The sequence below is a fragment of the Oryzias latipes genome, chromosome 8, assembly GCF_053564925.1.
Source record: "Oryzias latipes strain Hd-rR chromosome 8, Olatipes_Hd-rR_3.1".
NCBI lineage: Eukaryota > Metazoa > Chordata > Actinopteri > Beloniformes > Adrianichthyidae > Oryzias > Oryzias latipes.
In genome coordinates, this window is record NC_136244.1 from 14,666,931 (window position 1) to 14,679,169 (window position 12,239).

General features: G+C 39.7%; 1 protein-coding gene across 1 annotated transcript in view; it reads right to left on the bottom strand.

Moving 5' to 3' along the window:
- Positions 1-4: 4 nt before the first annotated feature.
- pitpnc1a (phosphatidylinositol transfer protein cytoplasmic 1a) overlaps positions 5-12,239 on the bottom strand; it is a 45,779-nt gene continuing 33,544 nt past the window's right edge. The window contains exons 4-9 of the mRNA XM_023957599.2: positions 11,027-11,034; positions 7,487-7,558; positions 5,629-5,724; positions 3,081-3,236; positions 2,482-2,545; positions 5-1,330 (exon numbers count right to left, since the gene is read on the bottom strand). Of these exons, the coding sequence (XP_023813367.1) occupies positions 1,020-1,330; positions 2,482-2,545; positions 3,081-3,236; positions 5,629-5,724; positions 7,487-7,558; positions 11,027-11,034 (707 nt within the window). The 3' untranslated portion in view covers positions 5-1,019. The remainder of the gene's footprint in view (positions 1,331-2,481; positions 2,546-3,080; positions 3,237-5,628; positions 5,725-7,486; positions 7,559-11,026; positions 11,035-12,239) is intronic.

A 12,239-nucleotide genomic window follows, 5' to 3' on the forward strand; every position in this document is an offset into this window, starting at 1 on the left:
TGATCTGGTCACTGCTTTTTATTCGAGATGCATACAAATATACAAAAATTATGATACACAACAGCTGATCTGCAGTCAGTTCTGGATTGTACTTTTTTTTTTTACACACACTCTCAACTGTTAGAGATTGTGAGCCATTTTTTAAAAATGTATTTTCATTTCCACATCTCATTTGAACAGATTTACTGGCTTTTATGAGTTAAATAAAACAAAGTCAAAGACTCTTCATACTTAACGATATTCAAATAAATACTGAAACAGAAAAATGACAATAATGTGAGTGAAAAAGTAACGCAACTGAAATAAATGTGGCAGCAAAACAAGTCCACTTTACCAAACTAGAGAGTCGGAGAAAAACGTACTTAGGCATCATATTTACACATTTTTAAAAAATCATGCCAGCACCCGACAACATGATGACTGTGAGAAGTCACTGTAAATCAACATGGAGGAAAGAGTCTCATCAGTTAATGCACATACATTTTATAGCAGCTCCTTCACTGGACACAACGTTTTGAAATACTGACCGTATATCATTTGAATGAGGTTCATACAGTTTATACAAGAAATTTCACTGTACACTTGGATGAAAAAAACAAAATACCCAACAGCATATTTTCAAAATGAACCAAAATAAACAAACTACCCGCCTCAGGTTATGAAGCTCCAGACTCAGGTGTTTAAAATAAAGAATTCATTTCTGTACAAGTTCTGTAAAGCAACCAAATGCCATCAAGACACCTTAAGCTTAGATGAAAACAACATGAGACTCTGGGATGGAGCTTTGTAGGAATGTGCTACATTCAGTTGAAAATGGTCTCCATGCTGACTGGTGCACATTGAAGGCCGGCTGTTGTTTCAAAGGAGGGATGATTGAGGAGTCTGCGATCGCCGTTAGACTCCGGCATCGACGGGCTGAATCTTTGAACCTCCCAGGACGTGTTGCAGTGGAGAGGACGCTGCCTCTGTTCCTGTGGGCTTGCGGGAAGGGTTTTTTCCTCGGTGGGGCGACCCTGCTCTCATTCTGGCTGTGGACTGGAGTTCCAGGAGAAGAAGCTGGGCAGTTTGAATAGGGAATCTCGGCGGCCCGTATCCGGAAGCGTCAGAGTCTCCGGAGCAGATTTCTTCCTGGGTCTGTCCTTGGGAACTGACAGGAAGTCGGGGGCTTCAGTGGAGAGGGGTGTTGATGGAGCACTGTTGGGTCCGCTTCGAGCGCTGGACGGCAGCTGTGTCTCTGAGATGGAGATGGCAGGTGGGAATGTTCCAATCTTGAGGTTGGTGGCCTGCTGTGTGGCGCGCTCGTACTCCCTGACCTCCTCCATGGTCATATCTGATGGAGTACATTTTTTTTAACACTGAAAGACAACTTAATTACTGAAACAGAGCAATTACTCTTATTTTTGTTTGCAAGACTTGTTCAGGACCATGACTTGTTCACAGTTATTGCTATCAAATCCAAGGTTATCACATTCTATTGCTTAATTAACACCACAATTACACATCTCACAATAAGGTAAGGATATTGTGAAAAACTCAGTGGATTTTGTATACACAGTGTTTGTGTCACTTTACAGATTTTTGGGATGGGGAGCAATTGTATTGGGGAGATAGGCACACCCTGATTTGTGTACAGGGGGCGGCAGTAGCTCAGGCAGTTGAGCAGGACAGCCAATGATTGAAGGGTCAGTGTCTCAATCCCTGCTTCCCTTCAGTCAAGTGTTGTGTCCTTCGGCAAGAAGGACAAGGGTTGGCTTTGGTGGAGTAGGTGAAACAGTCTTAGCAGGCAACACCAGTCAGCACAAAACCAAATTGGTTCTTGTAGATGGCCCAGTCACTGTAAGTTCTTACCTCAGAGACACCATAGAACCCCTCAACACCATCCAGTTCCACCAGCACACCCCAGACTTTCTGTTCATGGATGATAATGCTCCACCTCATGGAGCCAGAATTGTCGCAGCTGGACTTCAGGATGTGAGAGAGCCTCATTTGGTGTGGCCAACAGTGTCCCCTGACCTGAACCCCATAGAGGACATGTGGAAGCTGCTGAAACAGAGACTGGATGATTGTACCCCACCCTACCACATGTAAGCACTTTTGGAAGAAAGGAACGCGTTGCCTCAGAACATCATCCTGAGGCTAAAAATGAAACTGAGATGCCAATGTCAAGCCGCCATTGCAGCAAATGGTGGGAATAGCTGGTCTATAACATGGTCTTTTTTTTTTGGTGCTCTCTTTATTATTGTTTTAATTTTGGGGGTGATAATTATTAAACTAATGAAAATGGTGTTTCCTCTAATTCATTATTAGTAATCTCAAAAGGAACTTTTACATATTTCATTAAAACTCAGACCAAACAGGAAAAGCACTAATGTAAATAACAATATCCCTCCTCATTGTGAGTAGTGCACTTATGACTCCCCAAATCATTAAAAATGCTCATAATTTATCAACACATCTCAATGCCACTTCTGAATAACTTACCAATCCACTCATCGACCCAGGCAAAGGCCTGCCGGTGTCCCAGTGTCAGGACATCACGGATCACCTAAACAGAGTAAATGAAGAAAAGGAAGCAAAAAGAGTAAAATCACTGAGAAATAAGTGCAGAGGAGGAGATTCAAGGTGAGATATGACTTGTGCTTAATTGTAAAATTGAAAATGATTAACAAAACTCTGAAGTTCGTCATGTTTATTTTTTGCCCCTGGACATAAGAGTCATTAAAGTTACCTTCTGAGCACTGACCCAGGCTTTTTCCTGCCGGACTATATGTGTTGGTGTGTGGATGTGTGGATGGGAGCCTCAGGCAAAACAAAAAAAAAGAACAGGACACCACAACCCAGAGACAGATGCTGCACAGTGTTGGGAGAAATTGATTGCTAAATCAGAGATATGAAGTTTGAAGGCTGCAGCCAGGAAAAGCTGTTAGAGGTGACTGGGAAAGACTTTTCTAGAGCGTGATAACATAACAGAATGTTTCGCCAACAGAAAATTGCAGCCTCTGGCTCTGGAAGTAATCCACACGGGTCAGAAAGTTTGACCACATGAAAAAAAGGTTTACGCTGTTTTCCCTCATCCTGACCTTGTGTACAAACTGTTCCACGCGTGTTTGCAGGCCCCACACTTCAAATTTGACTGTGACCAGTTTGTACGAGCACATGATGGGATCATGAGTGCTGATCCATCCTTCCTGCAGAAAACCTCTGTTGGTCTTCTTTGACTTGAAATAACGAAGATCCTAAAAAGATGAGACATTTGGGTTAAGAAAGCCATATGTTCCTCTTGTATAAGCCTTGTTTTTTGCTTAGAATTTTCAATCACAGTCTATTGTAAGGTTGTCATTTCCCATCAATGATGAACCTAAACCTGTCTCCAGGTCTCCGGAATAGGAACACCTGCATTCATTAAAAGACTCATGGTGATGTGACGAAGTCCACAAACCACTCTTGCATTAATCACTGCTCTCCATGGACTAATTATAGGGTGGTGTCCAGTCGTCTTTGGCTGTTGTCTCTGTGACAACAGTGTGTGGGGGCGATACAACAATTTCCATCACAGCAACGAATGCAGAACTTAGAGAAGGCTGCTGCTTAGCCGATTTGAGATGCATTAGCTAACTTTTTTACATAGTGAGTGCACAGTATATGTGATAGAAATTGTACAATGTAATGTACTTTAGCTTGAACTGGTTCATTTTAGCCACATCCACATACCTAAATGCACAGAGATACAGTACCAACCTGTGTATGGTAGATTTGATTTTAATTCTGATATCCAAATGTATAAATAACAACTAACCCTACGTAGCTGTTTTAGGTATTAAGGTCACAGCACAGTGAAGTTAAAAAAAGCTACCAAATACCCCATAAAAGAAACAAAAATAGTCATAACTAGGCATGATCAGGAAGTGCAGGGTAAAATGTGAAAAACATATAAAACATTTGTTTCCGCCCTCCACCTGGATGGAGTAAGAAAGCCTAAAAGGATGAGTGTTTGGATTGGATCTGAAACATAAAAAGGAATGAATGTTGTTGAGGTTCGTTGAAGTCAGTTTCACAGTCTGCAAAGGCAGCCGTGCTTAGGAACCATTTAGTGGTTTGACGCCCCAATCCAACCATTTTAATACTGGGTGTCAAACAGGGAAGCAATAGGTCCCATTTTTAGTCTTTGGTATGACTCAGCCTGGATTTGAACTACAAGCTTCCAGTCTCAGGTCAGCCACTATTCTACAAGGCCACTGAGCTGATGGAGTGGACCTCCAGGCAAGTTTTGTTAGGAATTCTTTTATGTGGGGAGGGGGGCAGAAGACTTTGGAGGGAGGCAGAACACCAGAGTGGAAGCCATTACAAATGAAACTATTAAAAATACATATTTCTAACCGTTTTATAATTGTTATTGTTTTTATTATTTTTGCAATGCTTAACAAAGTTTGTATTGATGATTTCTTAATCTTTGTCAATAATGATACTAATATTGACTCAAAAATTGGAGGGGAATGTAATGCAAAGTTTTTTGCTGAGGGAGCAGCTGCCCCTTGCCCCCCTGTGGCTTTGTCCCTGCCTCCAATGGTGGTAAAGATTTATGCTCAAATCTTATAGACTTCCAGGAATTGATTGATGCCTTGGTTATGATTGACAAAGGAACTGATGGTTTAACTACACAAAAAGACAATTTATTTATGTAGATATTAGCAACATCAGAAATAAGAATAACACTAAGCCTGAGAAATATCGTTGTTCACCTTTCAGCATTTTCATTCAGGGTTCGCCATAATGAAATCAGCTTCCACTGATTCACTCAAGTGGTTTGGCAGATATCTTTTACACCGAATGTCCTGACACAACCCTGTATTTTATTCAGGCTGGGAACCGTCACAGGGGGACTCAGATATGGGCCCTCTTGTGGCTGCATAGGTAGGCAGTAGCATGAAAGGTCTTGCCCTAGTACACACACTGGATGAAGCCCATCTTCCCCCCTGAAAATCGAACCCTTGTTCTCTATACACCAGGCCTACACAGAACCAACATCCAGATGCTTTAAGCTTGAGAAATATCAAAAGCTGGTATTTACAGGCCTTTTACATGATAATGTTGCCCAAACTATGACATTAGCTTCAGCTGTTTTCAGATCTCTGCCCTGAAGGGTAGAGGAGTTGAAACAGCCATGATATACAGCACCTTCAGAGCCTTTGTCTATAAGTGAAGTGGTATTTGCTTTGGCCATCTAATATCGCTGAGCTATTCTTATCTATACGAGAGCAGAGGATCGTAAAGCTGGCTAAGCAGTGTGTGTGTGTGAGAATGAAGGTGTCAATAATAAAATACCACAGCAGTGCTGTCGTGACTCCTTTAGATTATTAATAACTAAGCTCCTTATGACCATCACGCCTTGATAGATGGTCCAATACACACCCATGCACATCCCCTCTGCTGATATCCATCACGTCTGGGACATGTGCACATGCACTTTACCTCCTTTCATCATTCAGAGCTACATGACCCGCTGGTGAGCATAAACAAGACGCTGGTACTTTACACATGGAGAACCACTCGCTTTTCTGGTTCCCCTATTCTTTCCCATTTGTTTACCCTTTTGTTTTGTTTTTTCATTCAGCTTTTTGCTTCTTGTACCTCCGATTCCTTGTAGTGGCGCTCAGGGATTTCATCATAGACGATGTCCACAAAGCATACCTCTGTTTCTTCTTCTTTGGGCTCGCTGCCAAAGATCTGAGGGACAGAGAAACATAAGACTAACACGGCAGCAAAGGTGTTATAAATGGTGGCAAAAAAAAACCCTGCTAGCAGTGTACTAAAAAATGCTGTATTAATACAAAATGCAGAAGCTTGAAGAAGTCAGTAACTGCACCAATACTGGCATAAAAGTACAGAAGGAAACACAATCTTCTGCTTCCGTTCTGATCCAACAATGTTGTGAATGAGTTTGAGTCACTTTGTGATCACAGATTTCTTCCTGTATGACTCATGCAAGGACAATTACCTGCTCCTTTTGGAGCAGACTCTCTGCTCCTATGTCACCAACTCTTGATTAAACTTACTCTAAACTCCCACACAGACGTAGCAAATGAAAGGGCAGGCAGATAAATTGAAAGGTCACAAAAAAATCAAATGAAACTGAGAGTGCGGGTTAACCGCTGGAGTAGTTTATTGTTAACTTGAGAGTGCAAAGAGTGAACCCTTTTATTAAATGTACATACACTACCATTTGTTCCACTTAGATGGCAAAAGTGCATCCATGGTCCTTGAAATTGAAATGCTCCAAGTGCAAATACTAAAACTAACCACTGAGAGGAGCTGCAGATTGCTGTTTTCAGCTCAGTTATTGATGAAGCACAGTTGCATAACAGTCAGAATTGCTTGATTTTGCCAATCAAAGTGTTTACTGGCTTTGAAGAAGAGCTGGAGACAAGGCAAACTGCTTTTTACTGGCATGAAAGATGTGAAAAATCTAAGAACATCTTTAAGTGATGTGGTAGGAGACAGTCAGCTAATGGTGCATTACTCATATTTCAAACTCTTGTTTGTAGATATTAACATTATAGACAAAAAAATACTAATAACGGTGGATTTTCTTTTATAAAATAATATGAGCTGTAAACATTACCAAAAACATCCCACCAGATTCTCACTGTTAGCTACAAACATTGTTTGTGTTATGCTTTTATAGGAAAAGTGCTATATAAATAAAGTTTGATTTGATTTGAACTGAGAATCATTAACAATGAATTATCACGTTTTTAACTAAATAAACGATCAATAATAACAGACATTTGGTAATTTGTTAAATACGGGAAATGATCATTGTCACAGAAAAACATTTGTAACAACAACATTAAAAAAGTTAAGCTATGTCTTATGTTGTTTTAGTGAAAACATAACTTTCTTAAAGATTCTGTTCATTTCTTTTTGATTCATTTCTTTTGGTTTCATAGAAGGAGTGTTCTTTTTATGTTCCCATATTGCTTCAAGTTCCAGTGATGAACTTTCCATAGGTAACTTACTTCTTTAAAGCGTGTAGATCATGTAGTTGGGTCTTTCATCCATTACATACCAGACCAAAAGTAAAAGTTTTAGTTTTTTGGACTAATTTTGTTTCACTCATAGCATTGATTTCAAAGGCCAGAACTGTGATTAATGTAAGAGAAATTAGGTGGCCAACTTCATCAGGCCACAAATATAATTTTTACCCATGATGCTGAGTGTGAAAACTGCCTGTTGGTTGCACAAAAGTGCTAGTTTTCTTTAAACCTTTCAAGAGCAATGGCCCAAGAATTGTAGTTTTTTATTTAAAGGCATTAACATGATGATGGTTGATGTATGTAGGGAAAGAAGAGTTGGACCCATAACAGGAAAACTATTTTTAATGCATGAAAATGAAAAGAGAAACAAAACATTTGTTAGAACAAAAAAAAAAAATCCATATTTATAAGTTTAATCATAGAATTTGTCACAGACCAGATACACTACTTACATTATCATTACTCCCTTTGTTGTCCTCATATTTGGTCTCTATGTGGATGGAAAACTTGGGCAGGAATGAGCACTGGAGGAAAAAAAAAAGTCTAAACAAGGAGAAATCAATACCCACCACCGTGATTGTTCCAGTGTACTGCTTTATTGTGTTTGTTATGTCACACAACAGGCATCTGGGACCAAATGTGTTTCTGTCAGAGCTTTTTTTCTAAATGCAAGTCAAACAGGATTTTTTTTCTTTCGTGAATAGCGATCAATGATCTGTTGTTTTGTCATGTCACGACTCATGGTTGCAGTTCACTACCTCTGAATACGGTTTGCTCTCTGATAACTTCATTCAAGGTGAACTCTTTCATTGAACACACAAAAGTGTGCCACTGGTAACAGGATTAGTTTATGGACAAAACAGTTGTGGGTTTTTGGGGGAACAAAGACCAGGACAAGTGGACACAACACATGTCTTCGTTATTGTTCAAGCTTTCAACAATGTTGGAATTCAACACAGATTTCGTGTAAAGATGACCAACCATAAGGTCGGGTTGCTTTGTCTGTTGGAAACAGTCACTATATATGACAAGTGGACTGAGTATCCCCTCCCCTCTGGCGTACCAAATAGGACGTACACATTAGTCCCAAAAAAACAAAATCCCACAGAGTTCTATTGAGAAATAACAGCTATCATTCAGTCACAGTTCTTGCTCTACTTTTTTTATGACATGTTCTTGCTATCCTAATATTTGTCTTTATTGCAAGTTGTGAAAGTTATAAACTGACCAATCAGATGCCTCAATGAAAGTATGGAAAAGAAGACGCTCTCCCGTGTGCGACATCGCACTAATCTCAGAGTCAGGTTTTGTTTTCTATTGTTGTTAGTTCTGTCATTGTCTCATAAAATCCGAACAGTGATCGCTCACATCAAGTACAACTGGGAAGCTCTCTTAAAGTTGGAACAAACGAGTGACAGAGGAAATTCGACACAAATATAATGAGTCCCTACCCGGAGCTACAACCCCACATTGGGATGTTACAGCGACAGGCCGCAGCAGGCTTGTCTCCTGGAATCCAGAAGCCGTCACGCCGCCACGCAAGCGCAAAAGATGAGGTGGGATGACATGCAGGCCATGCCGGCTGGCTAGCTGCGGGAGGCTAACACTCTTGATCATTATCCTTGCCACTCTCATGGCGAACAAGATATATCTATATATATTTTTGGACTGTAATGACATTAACTGGCAGTGCTGTGGAATAACTGAAAGAATGCTTCAAGGCCACAGACATGAGCATATTCAAAGCAGCTTCAGCAAATATTGATGAATACACAGATACATTAAGCAGCGCCATAGACTGTTGCACCTCCATTTGCTTCCCCTATCGGACAATTCGTATCTTTCCTAACCAAAAACCCTGGTTAAGCACAGATGTGCGCAAAAAAATCAAGAAACGATGTGCAGCCTTCAAGTTGGGAAATGGCACAGAGTGTAAAAACGCTCGCTATGACCTCCAGAAGTCCATCAAGGCTGCCAAGAGGAGCTATATCCAGAAACTTGAGAGCTTCTACAGCAAAAACAACACAACAGGCCTGTGGCAGGGAGTCAAATTGATTGGTTTTAGAATGACATCCTGCCAGACAGCCAAACAACTTTTACGCACAAGGCGACAGGACCAGACCACGTGTCACCAGGAGTTCTGAATGTCTGCGGGGTGCAGCTAGCAGAGGTGGACACAGAAACCTTCAACATGTCCCTCACGCAGGAATCTGTGCCCGGAATCTTCAAATCCTCGGTGAGGATGCTGCAAAGGGTCATCAACACAGCAAGAAAAATCCTCCCTTCCACATGACTTATTTCTTCAGTCTATTTAATGCTAACTTGTCGAGACATGAAGTGCAATGAACAATGAAGAATTATCAACCGGTTGAGACACTGCAATAATGAGTAGTTATGACTGTATTATGTCTCACTGCAAGTAATTCCTATTTTTTACTCTTCTCTTTTGCTAAATTCTGTCCCTCATTTTTATTTATGATGCCTGATAGTTTCAGTTGTTTTGTTGTCCTTCTGTATTTCACCCTGACTTGAGACTGGCGAGGAAAAATTCCAATGTATTTGTTTTAAATGTACAAATGACAATAAAATACTATCCTACCCTATGCTATCCCATGCAATCCTATCCTATCCTATCCTATCCTATCCTATCCTATCCTATGTGGCCTCGCATTGAACATTCAAAGCCTTTAATTGACAGATTCTCCTGAGCCTGCTTTCAAGTGGTAGGAGTGTGGTCTTCAATCAAGCTCACTTCTGATTTCTGAGAGTAGCTGTCATAGAAACGTTGATGCACACCGACTTGGACCAATAACTACTTATTGACGATTTCTGGCTCCAACATGCCGACAATAGTATTGTGAAAAACTTGTGACTGAATTGGAACTAAATTTCGCTCAGTCCAGTTCTCTTTTACAGTCAGTGGTTGAAAACTGGGAATTGCAGTTCTAAGTAGCTTAGTTCTGTTGCTGTGCAGTTGTAATGAACACTAAAGTTGTGAAGTGCAGAAAGCAAAAAGTGTTTCTTCAAAAGAATGGGCCAAAACACAGTATGGCCTGTAGATAAGGTGGAAAAACTGTTGTTGGGATAAATCTATAATGCAGATGCTGGAAAACTGCATATCCAGCTTACCTTATTCCCTTTATTCCACCACACAAACTCTGGCATTATTGTAATTGCTACGCATAAAGATGCTTATCTCCACAACAAAGGTGAAAATATAATCCAATTTCTTTGTTTCATTTCTGATAACTTATTTAACTTCCTCCAGCAGCTTGGTAACGTTTGTTGATTTTTGGTTTCATTAGTGAAAGTCTGACTGCATGGCTTAAAAAAAAGAAGAAAAAAACTATTTCATTTTTAGTTCATTTTTGTTTGATTTTATGCAAAAGAACAACAACATTACTTTCACTTCAGTGTAACATTTGGATGCTTTGTACACCTTTTATAAATAAAAAAATACCCCAAAAAGTTGATTGGTCAAACTAAAAGCATGTTGCAAAATACAGTCTATTAGGTAGGCTCTAAAATGTTTGAAAGCTAACCAAACCAAATAGCTAATCAAGCTGTTTACCATGACATATTAAAACTATTGTTACATCATGAAATTGAGCATGAAGAGGGTCTCAGCTGTAATTTGCGATACTGTGGCATTTGCATTTTCCGTTGATGGGTTGGCACCTCTGTTGCCACAGTAGCGAGCATCCATTGAAATAGCAAGCCTATGAAGGTTTGAGAGCTCTCTAGAAAGCACTGAGGTAAATAAGGCTCCTTATCTCTCCCAAAAATGCTCAACAGCTGTGCTTTGATACCAGGAGTAAAAAAAAAAGCAGGTAACTAAAAAAGAAATACAAAAAAATACAGTATGTGCTTCCATTTTATAATACACGTTTCTGCAAGGGGAAACCTTTAATGTCTCTGGAAGAAGACTTCTTTCTTGCCTGCTCTAAGATCAGGTGGAAGGTGCATGTGTGTGTGTGAGAGGATGTACTCACCGTGTACTCTGCCCATATCAGCCCAGGACATGCGTGTAATGGATAGGAATGGAAGGTGAGAGGTTTGTGAAAAAAAGAAAACAAGAAGGAAAAGGGAAGAAATCGTAAAAGGAAGTAATGGCATCAGACACTGCCTTAAGTCTGTAGACATCCAGAAGCAACATAGTCCATCGCTACCTGCTGACTTTTCAAAGTATATCTAATGTGCATACTGTTGTCGTTTTACTTCCCTCAGTTTGTTAAAACATGCTCACATGCAACTAACACTTTATGATCAAAGTTAAAATCTAGTTGGAAATAGATGTAAAAGTTCACAAAAGATTGTTGACATGGTGCTTGTGTTCATATAATATCACTCTACCATATACTGAATTGTTACTGCAAAATTCTAATTTGAATTAAATGATGGTTACCCAATGGGGAAGAAGGATCCAAAGGGTACCAAACACTGTACATCAAGCACCACTAGAGTGTTAAATACATGGAAGAGCCAAATGAGGTGGATTCAGAAACCCTGAGAGAATATTTGGGTTAAATAGTGACCTATTAAACAAAACAGAGTGGTGTCAGATAGGGGGACCCTGAATTTCAAATCAGTCAGAACAAATACAGAGCTCATTTCTGAAGTTCAGTGTCTTTGTAATTCTCTGATGAGTCAGAGTGCAGCAATCTTTCAAACTATCTGATGCCACTGCCCTATTGTCACATCATCAAGGCTCTACTTGCTGTTTAAAGTGGTACAATTAGAACTGTAATGATCTAATGAAAAACCTTGACTTTGAATTAAAAAAATACACACACAACAAGCAGTTCAGTGTGAAAACTAAACTTTCTCTTGTAGTTGTTTATGATACTTTTTTATCACAATAGAAATTATAGCAAAACGTCTAAATTCCATATATAACAATTAAATTATTTAAAAAAGACTGCCACATGGTTTCAGTGACAAAAAAAGAAAAGTGAAACAAAAGAACTGAAGGCCAACTGGGCAAAAGCATTCTTCAGTCAAACATGTTTTGCTCCATAAATTTGTTCTGACACCTTCACAGGTGGCACTATTATTTATGTGTGAAAAATTGCAGATTGAATTGGAATTCTTTTACTCTTTTGGTTGTGAGGATGCGAAATGCTGACAAAAGTGATTCATTTTGAGGGTTTAAAGCTAAAAGGCAGCACTCTGCCGGTCTTCTTTAATGTATTTCTTCAAACACCA